Below are 24,830 nucleotides of genomic sequence, written 5' to 3' on the forward strand. Positions count from 1 at the left end.
ATACGGAAAGGAAATCAGCAGCAGGATGATTAGGTGCTAAACAAGGACGTGAGAGGAGCGGCGGTCCTTGTTAAGTGAAGTAAGGGACTTCACCCTTACTGCAAGCAACTTGTCTTCACTAAATGTGGAATATGCTGAGTATCATTGTGCAAAGAAATGCTGAACAGGTGAATTTTCAGAATAATATGTCTGAAATTAAATGTAAATACCTAAATTTAGACTTTTGCCACAAATCTACGTAACCTAACCTAACTTAGATAGTAACCAGAAACTCCTTTTATCCCTACACCACAACTGTTCATGGCATTCAAGTCATTGTGATATGCATTGACCCAACGTGCAGTTACATTTCTCAGGTTACGCAGGAGGTTGTGACATAGGGTTAAAATGGGAGCCACTATAGTTCGTTGGGTTGAATATATGCCACAAGGCTAATGGAGAGGCCCATATTCAAGTCTGCCCCAAGGCCTTTTACTGCATGTTTTCCCCCTGGACATCTCCCAGTTTTCCTGTCTTCTTTCCACCATCCAATCAAAATAAAAGCAAAGAAGCTCAAAAAATGTGTTTACATAAAGCTGATGTAAAGTGCGTTAAACCTACATTCTCCCTCATACCAGGAATCAGACAGGAAATGTCCGACTCCTAGAATGGCAAACCTCATCCAGGCTATGCTCATCATCAACTATCAATTACAAGTCCATGAGTTGGAAACAGGTCCAGGTTTAATACTTTAACTAACGAATGACATCAGGGAGACTACGTCCATCTTTTAAACTCTCTGTGGAAGTTAGTGCCAGAGTCACGTTGAACAACTGAGCAACAAAGCAAAAGATAAAGAAAAAACAACAGTCATTAGATCCTGTCTGAACTAAAGCTATTCTTAATATTGGGGTTCTCTAGAGCCGGGCTGTCAAACATAAGGCCCGGGAGCCAGAATCAGACCAGCTATAATCTGGGTGTAATCTGGCACTGGAAAATGTGAAGGAGGGCTTTTCCTACAGCTAGAAAACCTCTCCCATGGCTATTTATAATACACCAAAGTAACTGTGTAATAAATAAACAATAATATTTCTGTTTTTTCACTATCGAGTAAAGACATTTAGTTTTTTTCACCGTGGGTCCAGAGAGCCAACAGATTTCTTTCATTTCCACAGCAGCATTTCTCTATCATGTAGAAAAACTGATACATACTGTAGAAAGTGTACTTTTCAAAGTAGCTTTGCGTGCATGTGGCCCACGATTGATGTTGACTTTGACATTCTTGCACTAGATGAAACAACCTGTTCTTAAATGGCTGAAAGCTGTATTTCTGACGGTGTCTGATGGTGCCTGGATCATCCTGAACCTGCTGTGGAAGCTGCAAATGTGTGCAGCAGCTCGGCTCTTCGCTATGTGGGAAAGCATTTGGGTTAATAAGGCTACGTGACTTCACAGGAACACATTAGAAGGCGTAAATAATTAATGAAGTTACCGCCTGCTTAAAATGCACACAGGCCCTTTCTTAATGTGGATCCTGCTGCTGTGACGCTGCAGCTGTTCAATAAAATCAAGCTAAGAGGGCACATCCACACAGAGCCTTAAAGAGAAGGAGAAGGTGGGCTCTGAGCAAATTCAAGCCCTGCTTATCTTATCGTTTGTCAGTGGATCTAAATCTTGTTGCCTCATAAAAACACTAAAATATGAGTCTTTTCAGTATCTCAGTGGCTTCATGTACTATCTGAATGCATCTGCACAGTCACTGTGATCAAGCAGGCTAGGCCTGCAGGTGAAGTTTGCATGTAGGTAAGAAGTGAACCACCTTGATCACCCAAAAAAACAGCTTTAAACCTGAAGTTACAACTTAGGCCCCCAAATCCTGCATCACAGTGCAGGCCTCCAGTTTCAGACTGACATCATTACTATTGTTTTAAAGTCCCGATGTTCCAGATGGAGGTGCTGCTTTCTTTAACTCGAAATTTGGCTACACATTTGGATTATGTCCTTCCTGTTCTCACTTCCTGCTTTTCAAAACAAACAAACTATAAATAGACACAAGCAAAAGGAAAAGATAAACGATCTTATTTAATCCATCGCCATCTAAACAAACAGCATAATCTCTTTCATCTAATAAGCACTAATACACACAAATACACACAGAGACACACAGATCCATTACGAGGTAAGGGATAAAATGTTCTGGATTAAACTAAACAAAAGAACGCTTTTTTTTCTCCACCAGTCTGTAATCCCAAACCTCCTCCTCTGACCTCGACTCCACCACGTCAGACTCATTCAGCTCGCTGAGAACGGTAAAAGCAGCAGAGTCGGCTCTGAAACAGAAGCCTGAGCTCAAGTGTCTGAACATTTAAACACATCAAGGTTAGGGGTATGTTTTAAAAAGCTCTGTCTACTTAGTCCACTGACTACGTAGCTCTGGACTCTATCAGTCAAAGAAAAAAATCATTTGCAGTATTTTATATTTGAAGCTACAGCTCTATTCTTACCCTTTCAGACACTTTCATGTGTTTACACGGAGGAGTCTGAAAGTCCCTTATGGAACAAAACAGAGATGGGACCGAGGTCGGTTGCAAAGTGGCTTGCAGGGGAAGCAGTGAGGATAAGCAGGCTAAAGAAACTTAAATATGACATTTTATATTGATATATTTATATCATTTACCAGCCTTTGCAATTCGGTGACTATATTTTCATGTGTATATGCTGTTGGAACAATAGAAACATAAGCATAAAGGAACTTTAGAGCGCTTAAGTACATATTTACATTGCATGAGCAAGAGCTGTGATTTCCCAGATGGTGTCCCACGGCCAAATATTATTACAATATAAAACTAGACAGAAAAGTGATGCACTTTGTCTAATGCTGCTTTGATCATCTGGTTTACCCATCATCAGTTAAATCTGCCAAAGCAAGCCAGTTTACGATGAAAGCTCAGGCTTGCAGTAAGTGAAGTAGTGTTGAGCAGGGGTGAAACTAAACTGCTGATGATTTATAAAGTAAGACAAAAATTAGAACTTTAAAGCAAAACTGGATGGAAAAAGCAACTACTTTATCCAAAATTATGGATTTTGAAGCTACTGTCCTTTTCCCTCCTTCTGCAACAGTTTTGAGCTGAGAGTCCCCCCACCACACACACACACACTCACACCTGTCTTTCTTCACAGAGAAGCGTGGTTCGTAAACACGAGTGCCATTTCCTGACGTCACTCTGCAGGATTTCAGTTCAACTGTCTCTGCAGAGTCGCCCGAGGCAGCGCTGACAGTTAAACGTACAAATACAGGAGGGGATTACAAGGGTTTATCACAGCTTAGCTTCATGCATCACAGTGAGAGATGCCGTGTGATACATGTCTGATTTTGTGTTTGCAAATGCATTGTTTTAATTGCAGCTTTCACATGTTAGCAGCGAATTACGTTTTGTGCAGTAACTCCTGCATCCAAAGTCTTGTCATTTTTTTTGCACACACAGCTGCCAGACTGATCAATACAGGAAGCAGAAGTCATTCAGCACACAGAGCAGACCTGTGTCATCTATGTTTCCTAAACTCCTTCCTCGTGTCTAACAGACAGAAACCACAACAGTTCAAAAGCTGAACTGAAGTTTGCTGCTTGTATTTAGATTCAATTGTAAAGGAGTTGCAAAATGACACAGATGCCGACCAACATGAGCGTTACAAAACAATAACACTGTTATGGTCAGGTTTCTCTGCTGCCAAATGCTCTGAACACACAACCTGTGATCCAGCTCATCCCCAAAAAGCAAAACGCACAACTTGAAGTTTTGGAAACGCTGAAAGAAACAGCGTTAGATAGAAGGCATGATGAAAACATCGCTGCCTTTTCTCTTGGCTCCCACTGAAGAAAAACATCACTTTGCTTATGAGCCTTGACTATGCATTACCCGTCCAAAGTCTGGGAATAAATGCAAGCAGAAAAGAAAACTTAGACACACATTTTAAAGGTTGGAAATAAATGTTTGCATCAGTGAGCTTTGCAGAAACAGCTGATCAGTTAAAATGTCATTCATGCAGTTCTGGAGTTGAGAAATACATATAAAATAAAAAGACTGGCTGTCTTCACTTGAATAATTTTTTTACGCAAAGTTTTTTTTCTCTCACTCTAAAATAAAAATGAGTCACCCCGTTTCTCACTTGAGTGCATTTGGACCACTGATGTCACCTCAATGTCACCTCAATGACATACACTTACGCACAGTTTTAAGGAAATCATCCACTTGAGGTGTCTGGTGGTTTATCCAAACCCACAAAGACCCATTTTAATAAATGAGGCCTGAGCTTCAGAGTCTATATGTACAGGCCTGAGGGTGACTCAGGCATGAGTATGAAAAATTAACCCAGGAGAAGCAGCAGCCATAAAGTGAATCTATAATTTATGTCAAACGAAATGCCAAATGAGAAAGCTGCAAATGAAAATGTTACAATGCTGCTTTATCGTGTGATGTTAAATCAGCTGCAGTTGGAGATGATTTACAGCACTGAAAAGTCCGATGACTGCCAAATACATGACACAGGATTAAGAAGTGAGAAGATTCAATTCTTTTCCACAAGTTTTACTATCTAATTTTGACAGTAAAACTTGTTTCTTGTTGTAGTTTGCTGAATACAAACAGTCACCTGATGCCTTAAAATCTAAAGAAAAAAAACTGTGCAAATCTGCACCTAATACTGCTCTGAAATATATATTTGCCCTTTATAGACATCAAAAAGGTCCAGCAATTAGCCTCAGGAAACACATTCATGGAGATTGTTCCTGTAAGGACAGAAATGGACTTTAGTCCAGAGCTGAATCTATATGCCAGTGTGCTGCAGCTCTGCAGGTGGTTTGTTAGAGTCAGTCTGCTGTACCCATTGATTCCCTGCTCTATTTAATCAATGCCAAACAAACTCCTGTTGCTTAACTTCCACTCGTTTCCCGCTCACGGCTTTGTAAGTGAAGTAAAATGAAAGTTAATCAGGCACACTTTTACCCGAGGACTGATAGCTGGTCTCACATGAGTTCAGCCTTAATACATTTTAATCACTGTTTGTCCGAGTGCAGAGGAAACTGTTAATTACGCATTATTGTGAAATAAATCAATAAACCAATGCCAGACCTGGATCAATGCCCAGAGCTCGACTGGTCTCTCCCAACGTGTCACAGCCTTGTTCCAAACAACAGTGAAGTGATTTTATTGGAGGTGGTAAATACATTGTTAGACTTTATGAACTCACTGTGCGTCTAGTTAATGGATATTCCAACACAATGACTCGATAAAACACGTCAAACCGCCAACTGGGTAACTCAGTAATATTTTAAGACCATAAAATCAGCCATAAAAACATAAAAAGTATTTTAATTTAATGGATATTTGAAGAAAAATAAGCATTAATAATGATAATAAGTGAAGGACTGACCGTGAGGATGAAGGTGAAGATGAGAAGGCGCAGAGCGAGTCGGTGCGTAAAGGACATGGTGGCATCTCATCCAGCAGCGGAGGGTTAAACCCACCTGAACAGGAGCTCTGCGCTCATCTGACTGTCATCCTCTGCAGGAAGCACGTGTGTTATGAGAAGTGACCAAATCTTGTCTTCAGACAAGATCGAGGCGCTTTGCTGCACGCGCTTTTACGCACAGGTTCATTCAGCGCACACAAGCGGGGCTCACTTTGGTGCAGGAAAAAAATACTTTTAAGTCTTCCAAAGAAGAGCAGGTTTGAAGTAAATGTTTATCCAGATGTGGAGAAAAGTAAAGCCAATAAAGTCGCAGCTGGAAGGGTCCAAACTGGCAGGAATCCGCTGCAGGTTGGGACAGAAACCCGGTGTGTTTAGTCCGGTGATCCGAGTTTCAGTGAGGCGGTGGTCCGAGTTCACTCCCAGTTCATGTTCAAAGCAAAGCGCGTCCCCGTCACACGTCCCTCGCTGGTCTCTGAACCAACGCGCGCACAAGCAGCCACAATCTGAAGGCGCTTTCTAGTACACGAGTGTTGATATTAAAAGCGAACAGCGACCTCCTATGGATGTGGAAACCACTGCCGGTAAAAGTAGCGACAGAGTGGACGAGCGGAGGTGTCAAAAAGCAGCTCCTTTAAATTGATCTACTAAGGACAAAATTTCGTTTTCATTTAATGAATCAATCGAGCAAAAATGAGTTTAAACGAATCTTCTCGCGAGGAAAGACGAGACTAAAGACAAAGGCTTTTAACAGAATTTTACAATTTAAATCTGACATCTTTGCATCCAGAATTTCAGAATAAGTTTGAAACATTTTAAAGGCGCTAAAAACGTATTATTTTACACAATAATAGAATGTGATGCTATTTTACCAGCTGAACGCTCGTCTTTAGAGACCCGAGGGCTCCGTCAGTCGCTTCATTTACAAACTTTTGCAATGTCTAAAAGGAAAAAATAGATTCAGGCACTCTCTCTAAATGAGCACCTTTTACCTTGTGCTCCTTTTTGTCGCTCTGGCAAAAGTTTCTGAAGATCAGCTGTTCATAGGGCAAACGCATTAATGTCTGTCGTCTTTCACATCAGGGCTGTTTTCAGTTTGCCTTTAGAAGATAAACATCTGTCTCACGTAACTACTTTTACTTTTTTAATCCCATTAACCTTCCTTCATCCACACTGTCCCCTGAAAAGCATTCTGTATTAACCCAACGCAGCACTTTATAATAACCATTGTTAATACATTCTAAATTGGTAGTTAAATAAACTTTCTGAAATGTGATTGACTATTATTTACTTATTTTCTGATATTATTTATGTTATGCTATTATTGATATTACATATTTGTATTATTTACTATTAATATTTACTTTAAAAAACTCCAAAAACATGTCATTAGGTTGTGTAATGTTCAGGAAAAGGCAGCCCTCTCAAAAACTTGGCAGCTGACACCAAAACAATATCAGAAGATAAACGGCACTAAAGCCCAGCGGAACAAGTTGAAGGTGGTTGATTTACAGCATGATCCGATTAGGATGCTGACACCTCCCTTACATCCCATAAGGAGCAGAGCCTGAAGCAGACCAAGGACAAGCTGGAGAGATTATGTCTCTCAGGTGGGCTCATGGGTGTCCCATCAAGAGCTGGAGGAAGTGGCTGGAGAAAGGGCGGTCTGAGCATCTTGGCTTCAACTGCTGCCCCCACAACCCCAACCTGTGTGAGCAGCAGAAAATGGGTGGATGGTCCAGGGAAAAAAAATATGTGAATTTGATTTTGGGGCTGAGCTGTGGCTTTAAATTCTCAGGCCTTTGGAGGTTAAACCTGCATCCACTATCTGTGTTTTCCTTTGGGAGTAATGAGCTTTTTTCCCACTGACTGTTTGTGCAACTATTTACAGATCGAAATAAACCAGCTCAGCCTCGCAGGGACTTTAATGTGCTGGAGGAACAGGGGAGGAAACTTCATCCATCAGCACCGTCGCCCGACCCCACACATCATTTTGTCATTTATGACTCTAAATCCTCAGAGAAGATTTTACTGATTAAAGTGTTGGATCGGATCGAGAGGACGGAAAATTAGAAACAGGTTTGTATTAAAGTTTTACTCTGTTTGTCCATAAGTTTCTTTTTTCGTTAAATACTGTTTACAGCTAATAATCTGAGCGAGTAAGAGGAAACCCAAATCTGCTAAACCTCTGGGAAAGATGGAGAAGAGAGAAAGAAGGACAAAACATCTAACAGATTTTTTTTCTTAAGACAGTGAAGATCACAGGGTCTTCAAACAAACATAAAACAGTTGCAGAATACATGGCTTGGGATCAAAAATGGTTATTTTTCAGTAGTTTTTCCTGCATTGATTTCATATTTCCTTTGGTCTTTTTTCTTGGATAAAACCTTTATTTTGATGCTCAAACTTGTTTTAAGTGCGCGCACACTTAAAATCTGAGTCCTGTTCCAGAAACCAGGTGAGGTTCAGAAGTAACTGTTCAAAGTTTCAACAGAGCTTTGCAAGATTTAGCAGCTGGCAACAATAACACAAAGTCCTCAATCTGTCCACGTCTACCCTGTTATGCCCGGCTCATTTCAGACATAACAAAGAATGGATCAGCTTCATGATAACTACAAAACAATCAAAGCAAAGCAAATGAAAACCAAGCTGGGTGGCTGAGAGGCACCAACCTTCCAGGAGGAGAGAGACAGAGCCACGCTGGAAGAAAACCAGCGTATACAAACTGCCAAGCAGGTGAAGTCATTTCCTTTAATAGATGGAAGCTTCTGAGGACCTAAAGAGGAGGAAGCGAAAATCAGCCCCACCAGCCACACAAGGTTATTTCAGTTAACTAAAAACTAAAACTAGAAGTGGAAAAAACATTTTAGTTAACTAAAATAAAATTGAACAAAGAAATAAATAATTTTGTGAACTTCTTAAAATAGCTGAAATAAAATGAAGCGAGAGTTCAGGTTTAGTCTTTATCAGTTTGATAACACCCCCCTAAAACTAACACTGACAGTAAAACTTTCAAACACTAAAGACTGAAGAGCGACAGACTCTGGAAACTAACTGAACCTGAAATTAATAGAAAAAAAAAACTAAAAATGAAATAAAATTAAAACACGGAGCTATAACAAGACCAATCACAACCCATCATCTATCCAAATAAGACGAACACACATTTCAGAAGCTGAGTTTAAGCTGAAAAGATTAGCAGGCAGCTGTGGTGGGGCAGGTACCGGGCTGAAGGCCTTCTACAGCCCTGTGCAGGTCTCCTCGTGTCACAGCCCGGCTGCTGGGGCCTCCTCCACGCTCTCGAGGCTGGAGGCCATCCCGGAGGAGCTGGATCAGCTGAGCTACCTGAACATGCTGCAGGTAGCGCCTCGTGTTACCAGCGGTGAGAAAGACATTATGAAAAAGTCAAACCTGAGAAAAGTCAGCTGGCAGGGATAAAGAGAGAAGTCTGCTCCCACCACCTGCTAATGGTTTATGTTTCCTGAATGGACAGGCTGGAGTTTAACTGACTCTGAGTTATAGTGTGATGATCTGGCTTTTCCTTAATTAACGAGTGAAGAGTGTGTACAGACGAATAATAACAACCCGAGTCTGAGTTTTAGCCAATCAAAGCACTTTATTGCACTGTATAGTGTGACGGTGAGCCAGTAGCAGGCTCTTATAAAAGTGTCATTTAATCTTTTTATCATGTGTACAAAACAAGTCACACACACACTTGTACCGTACAAAATCAACACTATTTACATACAATATACACACACACACCTAACACGCACACACCCAGACACACACACACACACCATGCAGTCTCCCTCCCATCCATCCCCGAGATGAGTCCTCCGAGTTTCCGATGGGGTTTCCTTCTTGATCTACATTATCCACCACACACACACACACACACACACACACACACACACACACACACACACACACACACACACACACCTAACACACATCCAGGGACTGAAACATGACCGCTACGCTGCTACTAACAAACCCAAACTGCTAAGTTATCCAAACAAGCGCTAAGCAACTTCTGATATGCATAAAAATATTTTTTCTGCTCATAAACATGTGGAGGAAAACTGATGAGAAAACTCAAAGTGAAAGAAAGAAGAAGAAGAAGAGCGATGAGATGATGTCACACGTGATTCAGCCACGGGGATGTAAACAAACGACGCTTCACTGTTCCCTCTAGACAACGGCAACGCTCTGAATAAAACCTTTTATACAACCTGCGGAGCGTCTCGCAGGTTTCAACGCTTCCATAGGTCACAGTTAGCCAAGAGTCTCGGCGTGAACTGATATACATTATTTTAAAAGCTTTTCATAGAGTTATTAAACTATCTATCTTTAAATCTTATATACCCTCAGTACATTTGAGGAAGTGTCTAAGTCAGTGCACATCAGGTGGTAGCTGCTGTACCAAAGCCCCCAGGATGTTCTCTCCCAGGGATTCTTCACTTTGCTGTGGGACTCCTTACTTTTACTTTGTTTTGAGGTGTTAAACTTTTGGAAATGTTTGTTGTTTGATATATTATTAATATTATATCATGTCATATTAAACTTTCACATATATCATTTGCACTCACATTTACAGCAGTATCTACTGTGGTGTTGTACAGAGGCAGAATTATTTTGTAATCATAGTTTGAGCGACGACTTTAACACAGACAACAACACAGTAACATTTCAGTTTGGGCGTAAACACATTAGATCCATGTTTCCTCTCAGTTCATTCAGTTTACACTCACAAAAAACCACTAAAAGTCTGTTTAGACTTCGTTCTTGTTTTCTGTGATGCAGCCGGCCTGATAAAGTTTTGAGAATTCCACGACATACAGAGGTTACACAGCTGTGTGTCTGATGTTTAAAGTTGGGAGATTATAATACTGGATCATTAAAGATAATAATCCCATATGTCTAGAGTGCACACAGGCAGCAGCTGAATCCCTGCGGTAAAGAACATCCCTGGGGGATTATTGCTACAATAGGAGCTTTTCTATGTAAACTTCATCTGGAGTTCCCTTTGTCCCAACAGACTCCAGATGTTACTGCAGCTACATCTGCATTTACTTCCCCAGAGAGCAAGCAGCCTCTTGATTTATTACCCGCACTAATGATCGGGTACACCCGTCTTTTTTTGGCAATAAGACGGAGAAGTGTTTACTTTGTGAGTAAGAGTGATTATTTTCTCCCAAGTTTGCACATTCGTTCATTAAAAAAAGGCCCGAGGACGTGTGTGGATTTCATTATAAATGTCAGGAAAAGGATATTTTATGCAGGGTATTTTTTTTATCCATTTAACCATTTATATGTATGGAGAGCCACAAATATTTTTAAAATTATCTATTTTCTTTATTTGGAGGACCAAAGATACCTTCAAAAACAAACAAAACAAACTCACTTTTTTTTACCTGTCTCTATCCAAAGCTGCCAAAATCACACACACACACACACACACACACACATATATACATATATATATACATATATATATGTATATATGTATATTTTATTATGTTCATCCAATTTCTGTAATTAGCCATCTTGTGCCAATTTATATGGGACATATGAAGGACAAAAGCTGCCAAAATGAAAAATAAAGAAGTATCTCAAAAATTAATTAATATGAGATTAAACCTAATAAAAAATGTTGACATTTATTGTCTTCATTACATCGTCATAAACTTGTTTCTATGTTTATTCACCTGTATATTCAATTTCCGTTTGAATTCTTCAATAAATTTCCATTTCCATTAGAATTTTCCACTTTATTTATCATTTCTATATTTGAGTTTTTTGAAAATTAAAACATTTCATAAAATGCTTTTATACAACATTTCTTTTCGTTGTATTAAATCTCATATTTTATGTATTCTTTTATTTGTTTTGGCAGATTTTTTTGTGTCCCATACAAATTTGGTCAGTTTAAAATAATAATAATAATGATAATGATATTACAGATAATGAACGTTTCCTTTGAGTCTCGCTGGCTGCTGGTCAGATTTTAAGGTAGATAAATGTAAAATTGCTGCAGTAACATCTTGATGCTGTTGTCTTTGACATATGATGCACAGTTTCCCTTAAACTCCCTTTAAATAATGATAATAATAACATTTCTTTGATATTCACACAGTGCACTTTGCTTGACATGCTTTGGGTGCTATAGGGACTGCAAGTAATTCAGGAAGGTAACTGAAGGACTGGTTGACAGCTAAGATGATCATTGACGTTTAATGTGCATGTTACAAAATTTGCTGCACGTTTGCTTTAAATTAGACACTTTATAGAAAGCTGCTAAAATTGCATTTGTGGTATTTTCTTTTTAGCCAGACAGGTCACAAGTTAAAAAGATGCAAATCTTTCTTAACTAGATCCAGAAAAGATAAATCGGTGTATTTTTTTCTCAGACTTTGGACACCGAGAACACGCACAGCCATTGAATTTCTCTCTGCTTTTTGGATGTCTTCAGTGTTTCCAGTCTCCACATAAATGTCTCTTCTTTGATCGTCTCAGGATAAAAATCTGTTTAAAATCAGTGTTTGATTCACATTGAAACGACATAAAATGTCCCTGTTGCACACATGAACACAGACAGAGACACACACACACACACACAGTCTTCACACACACACGCGCAGAGGGTGTGGGCGGAGAGAGCTGCATAAAGGGGCTACTACACCTCATTGTGTTTTAAGTACCTCTCCATATAGATTATTATGTCTATGTACAATATTTATATTTTTACAATAATCTGGCTGCCCCTGCTCTAATTTGAAATAATACCACAAATCTGGGATTTTTTTGACTCAACCAGTAAAACATGATGACAGGTACAGGCTCTAGTAATTCTCCCTCTCTACGTTTGCCTCCTAAAACGACACGCAGTGTGACGGCGGGAGCCGGCGCCCCCTACACAGTGTTCCCCTAAGGCTTTCTACAGTGACGAGCTCCTGGTAACGGTCACGAGATCAAGCGGGGGTGTAAGAATGGTTGCAACACCACTGAGCAATCAATCAATCAATCAATCAGCCAATCAACCAGCACAACACGACTAGAAAGAAAACAGACGACTTAAGACCACACCATATGCAGGTTCAAAAATACAGTACATCTTGATTCTGGGAAATAAATGAACAACAACGGCGAAATGCACAGCATACAAACGCATGCTCGCTCTCTCTTAAACACACACAGACACACACGCGCGCACACACTCAGGCTACATGTTGTAGGCCACGTAGATGGGGTCTAGCTGGTCTTGTAAGAAGCCGTCGCGGAGGTGCATGCGCTGTTTCTCGCCGCGGGAGTTGATGGGGATGACGCCGATGTCCGTCACCACGACCACGCCCACGATCAGGTAGTGCTCTTCCAGCACCGCCTTTGTCACCATGGGAACAAGGTCCAGGGCTTCCTGCTCAGAGCCCTCCAGCTCGACCACCACCACCAACAAGTTGGTCCAGGGGAAGACCGCACTGATGGAGACAGAGACGTGCAGGAACTGTAACATCTGGAGTGATTTCTCCATTCAAAGCTGCATTAAAATAGAAATCCTGTCCTTTTAAATAAGGCCATGTGTCACTCCTCACTTTTCTGGATCTCTACAGAGAATCACATGTTTGAAAAACAAACAGGCTGAAACGAAACACAATTTTTCTTCGATTCCCTTTTCAGCCACTTGAGGGAAGAAAAACTCCACAACAACAAGCTGGTGGAGCTTCAGCAACTAACAAGTATCAGCGTAAAGGCAAAGAGAGTTTGGCCTGTGCTAATCAGCTAGCACAGTTTTCTCATGTCATCCTACCACAGGTAGCTCAGGCTGCTGTTGTGGCAAACCTGAGACTCAAACTCAGATCCAATCCGGCCTCTAGACCCTCATCCTGTAACTTTCACTCCATTTGCTTGCTCGCCTGGAACGGCCAAACCAAAAACTTTCAGCAGAAGTGAGCCACAAAGCCAGCACTGATTCTGCACCGATGCAGAGCAGTCTGTGATGGTGCAGCACTGGTTTATGTCCAAACACACACAACTACAGTAATAAACAAAACTCAATGCCTTTCATGGACACTTTGCACATTAATGCACATGTTTTCAAAAACAGATTCAGAACTTTCTATTTTTCTGTTGTAAAAGTCAATAATAAAGGCCAAGAAGCAATAAAAGCATCAAGCCAAGAGCGAGGCGCATGGGAACGACTAAAGCTCCAGCTTTAAAAAGTAAACCTGGAATAACTATTAATCACTCGTTCGTGATGTCTGGAGATGTTTGTGTCCACAACAGACTCTAATCCACGCCTTCATTAGGAAACCTTTCAGCAGCCACAAGTCTGAAGAGGAGGAGCCACTGGGTGGGAAGGGTGTAGGGACCAGACTGGAGCTAAACCTTTTTATCCTGAAGCTGGACTGAATCCAGCTCCACCATCATGGACAGCAGCTACTGACGACAGTCTTTGCTCTGCTCTGAAAGTCTGCTCTCAGGTCACTCTAACCACAACCTGCAGCACCACTGGAAAACTGGTGTATGTATCTCTACGCAGCAGCGCTGCCAGCAGCAAACAGTGGAAGTGGGAGCTCAGAGGACGGACAGATAACATCTGATCTGTGATATATTTCTCAGCTCACACTTGCTGGCATTCGTTGTGTCGGTTCAGGATCAAACAAAGATAAAATCTTTGTTTGCAAATGAAAAACGAACACTTCATCAACAGCATGCATTTGAAATGATATTTAGTCCAGAGGCAGAGTCATGGTTTGACTCACCTTAAAGTTTACTGCAGGTCTCTTTTAGTAGTATCTAAACTGCAGAATATTCTTCCCCAAACTCTTTGGATCTGATTAGAGTAACTTGATTACTGCTAATGGTATTTTGCTCTCGCAGCTTCTTCTCTTACACACTGGTAGAAAGGAATTCCTCACAACTGAGCTGCTATTGTTCAGTGATGCTCTGGTGATTGTTGAGGACTAAACTCTTGAATACGGATTTGTTGATGATTGTTTCCCATCTCTGCTCTACCTGTTACATTAAAATGCACACTGTCCTGCACCTTCACTCCCAGATGTGTCTGCAGAGTTTGGTTTAGCTGTACCGACTGGGCACTGTGTGAATCACTGACATTTATTTACTGCTTGTCTCAGTGAACTATCGTCCTCTGTTGCTATTTGTGGTGGTTTAATATCCTTCAAAGACTTTGCTGCTGTTGTTACACGTACCACTCCACGATGCTCTTGTGTGCGCGGATGACGGAGGTCTCGATGTCGATGGGATGGTACCTCATCCCTCTCAGCTCCATGGCCTCCTCCAGAGCTCCCACCACGAACAGAGCATCATGTCGCTCTGTTCAGCAGACACAAAGACACACAGTTAGTCACGGTGCGACGAGAGCGATGACGCGTAGCACACAGCGAGACAAACAACCTCCGTTGGCGTCCGTGAGCTCGGTGCGACGGAGGAAGCCCAGGTAGCCCGTCCTGGCCCAAACGGTCTGAGTGTCTCCGAAGCTGAGTCTGGAGTTGAAGTGGTCGGACTGAAGAACCTCCTCGCCGTAACCGCTGTAGTAACCGCTGCCGTTATGAGCGCTGTGAACCCAGATCTGCATACCAGGAAAATGTATGATTAGCTGTGTTGAGTTTACTCTTTGGTCTCTAATTATCGGATTATCAACCAATCACACTTTGAATGCCTAGCAATGGAATACATCACAGGACTCTTGCTCATAAATTCTTAGGTTGAGTTAGGAGCTCAACAATTTTGCCCAAAAAATGCCAAAAACAAAGAAAGAATAGGAAGAACAAAAAGAAGACATTTAGAAAAGAAAGAAACGGGTCGTGTCTGCCGACCTCTCCGAGATGCGAGTCTCCAAGCGGTCCCTTGGTCTCCGGATTGGCGATGATGATACGAACTCCGGGCAGGATCTGAAAAATAAAATATAAAAATAAAGAATAAAAACAATCTCCCTGCTTCCTGCTTCACTCTGACTCATGCAGGAATACAGCCGCACAAATAGAAGCAGCTGTTTATGTTAAAAACACTTTAAATTTCACTGTCGGTTCACACCATCGCCTGTTAAAGCTGCTCGGACATAAAATACATAAAACAACCTTATGAACGGATGTGACTGCACTTCAAATAACCGCCGTTTATTATGTTTACCGAGCAGAGGTCCTCTGATGTTTTTGCACGTACACAGCAAACATCGTGTCAATGAAGCGATAAAAGTGATGGACTGAGTGGAAAGCAATCATTAGTTTTCTCTCCTCCTCCCACATGCAGTGAGTCAAAAACAACAGTGTGCCGATCGATGACCAGCCCTGAATCATGACGTCCTCTCTTTGTGTGTCAGCGTGGGGGAAGAAGACGTGAACGACTCGTCGAGCTCCAAGAAAAGATCCATCAGTTTGCTTTCAGGACAGATCGGGACAGTGGAGAGTTTGGGAAACTTCATGTGCTAAAGGCACGAGCTTCAGCGAGCTTTCAAACATCAAACCAAGTTTGTTAAATCTAAGAGCTGAAAGGCATTCGAAGACTATGTTAGCTTCAAAGCGTTGTGTCAATGTCACACTTAAGTAAGTGGCCACAAAGTCGCTACTCTTCATTTGTAAATTTTAGGTCTAGGAGGCGTCCTGGTTAGAAACTCATGAAAAATGTTCAAATTCACAACTTTTGATCCAAATGAAGACAGACTCAGAAACCGCTGGCTAACGTCTTTCACCAAGAAGTCTTTCTGTATCAACTGCTGGTTTCCGAGGTTCTGGTCTTGAGATATCCCGAATGAATAAAGAAACTAAAGGTTTTCACAGACTGATCATGGTGTTAGCTGACCTCACTGCTAGCCCACAGCAGTTGTTTTGTCAGCTAACACTCTTCTTCCAATGGTAAAGTATAATTCGGGGAGCCTTTTTTTTAAACTGCTTGAGCCTACGAACAGTTACTGTGCATCTGCGAGCTGCTGTGGAACCCACCTCCATCCCACATCTCTCTCTGTTCTCCACAGAGCCCTCGCTGCAGCTCTCCCAGAGGAGACAAACCACAAATATACAGGAGTATTTCTGGAAATAACAGAAATCTAGAATCTTCTGCCGGTTCTATCTGTCTCAACCGAAATGCTTTTCTGGCAGCTTTAATTTAACATCAACATCTTAACACTGGACTCTGTATGTTTTCAAGTATTAGTTTCAGAGCTTCAACATGTCAATCAGACATGCTGTCTCTTAATATTTAGACATTTTGCACTGCTGTCAGTCCTCCTGCTGGTCTCGCTTAGCTGCTCAGAGCTCAGCAATGAAACTGAAGTAAGTGCTGCTCAGCCATCAGTACCTCTGCAGATCTGAGTTGCTGTATGACAGCTCTGTATTCAGTAATGTATCACTAGACCTTCAATGCGAAACCAGTTTTAAAAGCTTTTTAGGGAGGTTCATGTCTTTATCAGGCAGACAGAGCTGGAGTAAAGAAGCCAGAGAGTGAGAAGGTGGCGGCATGGACCAAAAACCTTAGTGAGGAGCTCAGTGCCAGAGCGCCACTTTCATTTCATTCCTTTAAAAGCATCAAGGTCACTTCAATTGCTTTAAATTCACTTTTACGCAGACACTGCAGCCTTGAACTCTTCTAGAAAATATCAAATGCTTCTCTATCTGAAATCACAAATACCTGACAGATCTGAAATTAAAGCCTTTATTCCAACAGTTTCAAAGTTTGTGTTAAGTCTGACTGAGCCCATATGAGAAAAAATGATAGTCCTTTGAATTTACTGTTCAGAGGACTATCAGGTGTCATGTGTCCTGCCCTCTGCAGGTTTATCCCAGGCATCTCTCTCCCCTAAACCAGAGTATTTCCAGTACTCAGAACACATCTGAGGCTGGATATTTCCTGCTCTGTCCTACATATGAGTAAGGGTAACCTTTTTCCAGAGGGCACAGGCAACAGCTTTGTAACCTTTCCAATGGCCACCAGTGGGCAACTCGTCTGGTTATAAAAAGATTTCCAGTTTCGAGTTGTCTCTCTTCCACAACATGTGTTTTGCACAATGTGTCTTCCTCTCCTCATCCCCAACCAGTCGCAGCAAATGACTGCTCCTCCCTGAGCCTGGTTGCCGGAGGTTTCTTCCTGTTAAAAGAGAGTTCTTCGTTCCCACTGTTGCCAAAGTGCTTGCTCATCTGCCTGTTGGGTTTTCTTGGTTTTCTGTACCGCCGTAGGGTCAGGCATGTCACACGAAGAAATAACCTCAGAAATGCTCATTAATGAATGGCCAAGGCTACACAACATACAATCTATGCTACTGTCACCCACTGATTTTTTTTCAGGGGCAGAAGCAGAAGTCAGTGTTAGAGAGGAGCATGGTGTCACAAGCTGTAGTCTGGAGTCAGTAATTGATGTTAATGACCCCATCTTGACAACTCCAATTGTGCCAAGCCATAAACAGATGTAAAGAGAAATAATGCAGTACCATAAAACACTGAATCCAAATAATAAGCAACAGTAAATAAGTGAAAATGAGCACGGTTTCATAGGTTTCTGTTTAAAGTGAGGTGCCCTCTGCCTTTTTTATTAGAAATGTTATGGCATTGTCCCAAACACTCAACCCTCACTGGCTCTGCAAAGTTCACGATGATCTGACACATGACGTGGCGTGTTGAGCTTTTTTCACCACATAAACTGACATTAACCAAGGCTAATTTTATTAGTCTGCTAAATATTTATACCACTGATGTTTCTTCTAATTACAGCTTTGGAAATCACTCAGTTTAAAGCTCACTTAACATCCTAGTGTGAGTTTCATATTTCTGCCGCAGCAAAAGGCAAAAAGCCTGCTCGGCAGCTGTCCTTTCACTGATACATGCAAAGAAAAACTCTTCAAATAACACGCTGTACAGCATTTGCTGTTTTTTAAATGTACTCTAAAAATAACCTGGTTTCACTGGTCTGCAGCTACTAAATGTGGGCGAGCCGTTTACCGAAGGTTATGAATTTTTCTTCCTTTGCCATCTGCCAGGTGCACATGAGTAGGTGCAATGTCTTTTTTTTTGCTTTTTTGTCACAGTTATTTGTACATCAAGAAGTAAATAGTTTCCTATATAGAGAAAATAAATGGTAAACGTTGTCATGGTAACACATGCGAGAGTCAAAACTTTTGTATTTCAATAATAAAGCCATCGTTACAAGACACCCTTTTTATTTCCTGCTACACTTGATAAGTGACCGAACAGCAACTTTGTTGATGCAGGAGGAGCTAAGTAAGAGTTTCTAGAGACTGAAAAATGAACATGGAAGTTAAAAAAATTGCAGTTCCTCCAAAGTGGGCGTTAGAGGAACTGTAATTTTTAAGACTGGCTCAAAAAGTTACTTAAACTCTAATCTCATGTGTACAGCCTGCTACAAAAAAGGGGGTTTGGTCTCTGTGGCTACTTCAACTCTATGATGGGTGACACGTTTTTATAATTGCCTGTTTTAGACTTTATTGAGTCAGTCTTGTGGCCACTCTGAAGGCTGTAGAAGTGGCAAAGTTCTAACTCTAAGCTCGAAGAGGACAGGAACTGAGAGGCACTGAGTGTAAGCAAAGCATCTGTTAGATTTTGGCGTAAAATTCACCCAGAGGCCTCCACAAAGAAATCTTTCGATAGTCTGATAAAAGCAGAGGTTTGGGAAAGGCTCAGACATCGCTAATAAAAATGGTCTGATACGTTACAGGTTTTTCTAGGGTACGTTTAAGTCTTTCTCCTCACATCCACATGAATCCTAATCTAAACCTTGTAAAACTTTTCGGGTCGGGCAGTTCTGCAGTTGCACTAATGGACAAGCACGCATGTTTGACAGCTATCTAATAGTCGTCTCTCTCCTCCCACGTGCCCACCGACAGAAAGGGAGGATGAACATTTGAAGGCTCGTCATCGACTCAAACCTGCTGTCTGTTTTGACTCACTGAATGTGGGAGGACATGCAGTGAAAAGCAGAAAATAGTCCTGGAACGTGCTGCCACTCAATTTACATCTTCATCCCAGCGTGTCTTTGGTAATTTGCTGTCAGCTGCTCAGTGTTGGCTCATGTTTCACCTAAAATTTCATGAATCGCCTCTCACGTGGAACTTGAACTTTGTGGGGTTTAATGAAACCTCTTGTATTTTTTAGCACTATGCTGATTGGATGCTTTGATTTGATTTGAAACCACATGCAAATTTTAATGTATAAATATTAATGCACTCACCTTGCCAGACTCCATCAAGGGGAGACTGTGAGGAGAACCTCTCTCCACTAATCGAACCCTGGAACAAAAATGTTATTGTCAAAACTTTTTACAGTAAAGCGAGGGGAAGACGGCTGACGGGACTTACTGACAGGTTACCGTACCTGTCGTGACGCAGCGCTCTCATGTCTACGTACACAGTAGTGGGGTCTGGCCCTGAAGTGCCCTGCAGCCACAGAACAAGTAATCAGAAAGATTTAGTTTGCCAAAATCTCAAACAGCGTTTCACCGGAGTGATGAACTAACTGTACAGTGAGTGAACAACTTAAATGAGAGAGAACTAGCAAAAAAAAAACCTCTTTCTGGTCAAAGAAGCTAAGACGAAGGGATATTGTAGGGATATTTGCTCTCTACATGTAAGTAATCCTCATATGAGGAGGAGCCGGTGGCTCCCTTTGGACCAAGTCAAACTGTATGCCAGTTCTTTTGTGAAAGGCAGAGTGGCAGGAGAATTAACTCATTCTGTTTTTATTAATAGTTGAAGGAGGCAGGAAACCTGTGGAAGTCCACACAGAAGAGCCCAGCCCTGACCTGGGCTTAAAACCAGGACCCTACTGGGTCAGACAACAGCACTACACATGAGCCACTGTGGTGCCAAAACAAAGGGTTCGGTGCCGAGACAAGAGGAGGGAGGGGAAGGCACAGGAAAGGAGGTACAAACAGATTCCTTTATGTGAATATACAGAGGAAGCAAATCCAGGAAATTTCAAAAGGAAACCACAAAGATGAGGAAGATTAGGTCACTAACTGGGTTAAATATACTGATTTATGATTACAAGTTTTCAATTTAATTTTGCTTTCACATGCAAGGATATGATGACAAAAGCTCCCAAACAATGATGATGGGAGCGCTAGTTTGGACGACTTCCTGGCGACTTTCACAAAGTAAGTTTTTCATGATTGGGCTTTTGTTTTATGATTACTTACTATAAGGTAGTCTGTCTGAAGATCTCCTGATAAGCAATAACCAGTGCACGTAGGAGGAAGTCCTAAAATTGATATCCATTAACTGCTGTCTGGATAAATCTCGGCTCCACCTTAAGACAGACCGACTTATAATAATAAATGTGCACGATTTCCATGTGAATCAGAAATACGGCCACTTGTGTTAGCATTGCTCTTCCTCGGTGCAGTTGGTAATCTAACCTGACACTGCGTATCTGCAATGTAACAGCTTTCAGTAGCTTATAAAATATGATTTTTATTGTCAAACCATCTGATTAACAGTTTCAAGTATTTCTTTAGACAAAGTTTAAATTTGTCCAAGTTTTCCTCCTTAGGGACTAGAAATCAGTGAGCAGGAACATCCCTAACCCACTGATAAAAATTCAAAGAATTTAAGCTGCAGAATATTTCGGAGGATAAAACCGTTGAGTGCAAAGCTCCATCTGAACTCAAGTCACAAGTTTTTGTGATAACCGCATGTACACTACAGTCTGCAGGAGCAGCTGGTTTGCTTTTTACCTGCAGGCAGATGGCCAGGTTGACTCTGCAGCCGAAGGCTGTGCTGACAGAGCGCGGGTGAAGACCGAGGTCTTTGAAGAGCTTAGAGAAAGAGTGTGTGAGCGCCATCCTGGGCCTCTCCTCTGCCACCACCACACAGGCTCGAACCCGAGACAGATCCAGACCCCGAGCCTGCGAAAGAGACGAAAGGAAAATCACATCTAATCCCAGAGAGTACAGCTGTGGACTACTGGAATGAGAAAAAAACCCTTTCAAATATAAAGTTTTTCTTTTGACTTTCTGCCTCTTTAATGTACTTAGTTCACCAGAATAATAACACACTCAAATCCCTTCTTGTGTAGGTGTTGCATTAAAAAAAAACTGTGACTAAAAATAAAAAAGTACAAAAGTATAAAGTTTGCTTCATCTGTAGCTGTAAAGGAGACAAGAAAAAAGTGCTTTGTTTCTACTTTCCTCTCAGCGTTTAACGCTCAGTCTCCATGGAAACTTAAAGACAGATAGTCACTAAAATTAACTCTGTGGCTTCTATCCGTGACCAATCAGAGGCGTCTGTGTCTGTAACTCCAGCTTTCAGATGTGTCCTCAGGCTGAGCAGATGGAGACAGAGTTTGTTACCGCTGAGCAGAGGAGAGGGTGAGGGAGGTGAGTTAGGCAGTGTCAGGCTTGGTTCAGCTGCTGTCTGCTCACTCACATGGAGGCTGTGGGTTTATCTGCTGTGTCATTTTAGTGTTTCATGGTCTTATTTTGAAGGTTTAGCCACTGTGACCACATTCACACAGGCTCTAACTCAACCATCTTTGAGAACACAAGGCGACAGTTCTGCTCTGGAGATTTGCTGAAACGTCGAGGTCCACTTTAACCAGTACTCGCAGCAGGTGGAGAGCTTGTTTACGTGCTGCCACAACAAGCTCACAGAGGCTGATAAACAGAGCAGCAACTAGAGAAACTTGGTTGGTGTGCCTTCTTTTGCAAGATAACACATTTGTACATGTTCCCACCGACTGAGTCTAACTTTGGGAAAAACACGGTCCTGACATCTTTATGGACCAGCAGAAAAACATATATATCTATTTGAAGTAGAGCTGGGCGATAGAATGATAACGATATGTATTGCGAAATAACTTTTTCTCGATAGAAAAATTAAACTATTGCGATAGGCCTCATCTCTCTTGTCCTCTTAAAAAATAAAAAAAGAACAGCCAATCCAAATTAAGTAGCGCAGAGCCGAACCAATCACAGCCGCAGCGTCACGTCACGTGACTTGTTACGTACAGCACAAGTGCCAAGGCGCACATGTGTATTTGTTTTTGCAGCCGTGCAGCCCGGGTAATGAAGGAAAGGAGTTTGCCGACTAGAGAAAAATCAACCGAGAGCGTGAGCGAAGGTTACCGAAGAAAAAACCTATGATGGTTCCAATGCCAAAGTTCCGTAGTGTGAAGGTATTTCGGCTATTTCAAGTCTGACAAACAACAGAGTAGCGCGCACTGTAAATTGTGCCGAAAGCAAGTCTGGAAATACAATAAAGCGGTGCATGCTCAATCTCTGACTGAAAGCGCTGATTCGTCATTCGGCTTTTGTCAGACTAAAGTAACTGTTAAAACTGTTTGAAAAGCTAAGCTATACAACAAGGAGAGATTGAGAATTTCCTTTTAGTTCTCAGTTTATTTGATATTGACAAAAGTTAGTCAATTTTGTCTGTTCTTCTGTAAAACGACCTAAGATTTATTTTTAGAATGAATATTTTGTTTCTAAGTGGAATTGACAATTTAGTCTGTTTTGTTTGTTCTATTTTGGAACTTAAACGCTTTAGCGGCTGCCTTTTGTGTAGTTTGCAATATTTGCCTTTATTTATCTGAAAAAGTCTCATGTTCCCTAAGTACATCTAACCTGTTGAACTTATTATGGGAAATAAATATTTTAATTAAAACAAGCTGCTAATTATTTCACATTTTACTTGTGAGCAACGGCACATTTAAATCTTACAAATATAGTTATTTGGCTTATATCGTGATATATATCGTTATCGCCTGAAATGAAAAAAACATCGTAATATGAAAAAATCTTATATCGCCCAGCTCTAATTTGAAGCCATGTTTTACAGAGCAGGCTTTGAACTGTAGGGGATCGAGGGGAGAGACCAACTTCTTTCATATTTGAATCAACTAGTTTCATTTATTTAGTGCATTTTGAGTTCTCTGACCACTCAAAGCAATTTACGCTCCAACCCACACTCACCTTTTCACACAGCACTTTATTCTCTTCTCTAAGGCGCTTTAACTACTCTGTGTTCGCACCTCTGGCCAGTATAGACTCACCAATTAACCTAACATGTATGTCTTTGAACTGTGGGAGGAAGCTGGAGTAGCCAGAGGGAACCCACGCAGCACATTCAACTCCACACAGAAAGGCCAGCTTAGAGGTTTGAACCTGTCTAGCTACAAGCCACGAGTACTAAAAACAAATGTGATTTGTTTAGGGAAGCTCAGTATATACTGACGGTCATATTTCTATTTTCATGGTTCCTGTTAAAATCAAGCAAGCTGTGTTTTCTTACTGTTCATTTCTTATTTTTGACTCCTCCCAGCAGATCCACCTGCAGGCTCGGAGTACAGTCACTCTACTTCACAGTGCCTGCAGCACTCTGCACAAGGCAGGCAAGCTGCATGAAACATGTACAGTGAGTTTGGCTTTTTCTTTCACTGTGTGATGTGTACAAGTGGAGTGCTGTCCATTGTTCTTAAGTCAGGGTGCATGGATTGTAAGGGTGAGGATCCAAATACAGAAAAAAGGGTGCTAACATCAACAACAGGTGTGCCTTTAATATGGCTCTTACCAGAGACCAAAATAATAGAGATCAGAAAGTAAATGAACAAATAAATAAATAAATGTATGGAGCATAGCAGATACTGTTACAGAGACTACACTACAATGCACCACCTGCACGTGTCCAGCAGGTGAATATTAAAGAAGTATAACAGGAACGACTACACGACTGTCGTGTCTCCAGCTGTCTGTGTCTGCAGCAGGGTATAATCGAGGCTTAAGGGGAAGACAGGACTATTTATACACAGAGAGGGCTGATTAGGGAATGACTAACACGAGGGTAACAGGACAATCGGGACATCCAGAGGGAGACAGGAACCAAAACTAACACAGGACGTGAAAGAAAACAAAAGTAAAAAGTAAAGGAAGTAACCAAAGGAAAGTGATACAGACATGAATACTCCCACCTACCAAGTACGAGTAGAGGAAACAATCCAAAGGAAAACATAGTAAATATGGAAACAAGAAGACACACAGCAAACATGAGGACAGGGGCATAAAGATGAGAGAGAGGGAAAAACAAGCAGGGAAACACTGAAGGAACTTGAACTACCACTGATGGAAACTAAGACAAGAACCAAAACACAGGCTGGAAACTGAAGCTCGTCACACAGAAATGAACACTTCAAACACTTGAAGCAAGAAGCTCGAACTCTAATCTATCCAGCAGCAATTCCAACAAAAAACCAGGCCATGACAGAACTTCTCTTTTGCACACAAAGTAATAAAAGCGTTGGACGATACTGCATCTAATGAGGTAATGTTTGCACACTGGATGTAGTAAAACATGTCCATGGAATATTTTTTTCAATCAATGGCCTTTACCAGGCTGCACAGCCATCAGACTCTGTCCTAGTTTATCA

General features: G+C 41.4%; 2 protein-coding genes across 4 annotated transcripts in view; both read right to left on the minus strand.

Annotated features, from left to right (window-relative positions):
* The window catches only part of LOC116320882 (vasoactive intestinal polypeptide receptor 2-like), a 52,199-nt gene extending 46,295 nt beyond the window's left edge, over positions 1 to 5,904 (minus strand). For both annotated transcript variants that reach the window (XM_039617773.1, XM_031740611.2), the window contains exon 1: positions 5,410 to 5,904. In XM_039617773.1, coding sequence (XP_039473707.1) covers positions 5,410 to 5,466 — 57 coding nt within the window. In that variant the 5' untranslated portion in view covers positions 5,467 to 5,904. The remainder of the gene's footprint in view (positions 1 to 5,409) is intronic.
* Positions 5,905 to 9,043: 3,139 nt separating this feature from the next.
* The window catches only part of LOC116320870 (disco-interacting protein 2 homolog C-like), a 76,297-nt gene continuing 60,510 nt past the window's right edge, over positions 9,044 to 24,830 (minus strand). For both annotated transcript variants that reach the window (XM_039617685.1, XM_039617684.1), the window contains 7 exons: positions 21,145 to 21,315; positions 19,785 to 19,846; positions 19,642 to 19,699; positions 15,285 to 15,359; positions 14,863 to 15,037; positions 14,658 to 14,781; positions 9,044 to 12,923 (listed from right to left, as the gene is read on the minus strand). In XM_039617685.1, coding sequence (XP_039473619.1) covers positions 12,671 to 12,923; positions 14,658 to 14,781; positions 14,863 to 15,037; positions 15,285 to 15,359; positions 19,642 to 19,699; positions 19,785 to 19,846; positions 21,145 to 21,315 — 918 coding nt within the window. In that variant the 3' untranslated portion in view covers positions 9,044 to 12,670. The remainder of the gene's footprint in view (positions 12,924 to 14,657; positions 14,782 to 14,862; positions 15,038 to 15,284; positions 15,360 to 19,641; positions 19,700 to 19,784; positions 19,847 to 21,144; positions 21,316 to 24,830) is intronic.

The sequence above is a fragment of the Oreochromis aureus genome, linkage group 9 (assembly GCF_013358895.1).
Source record: "Oreochromis aureus strain Israel breed Guangdong linkage group 9, ZZ_aureus, whole genome shotgun sequence".
Classification (NCBI taxonomy): Eukaryota; Metazoa; Chordata; class Actinopteri; order Cichliformes; family Cichlidae; genus Oreochromis; species Oreochromis aureus.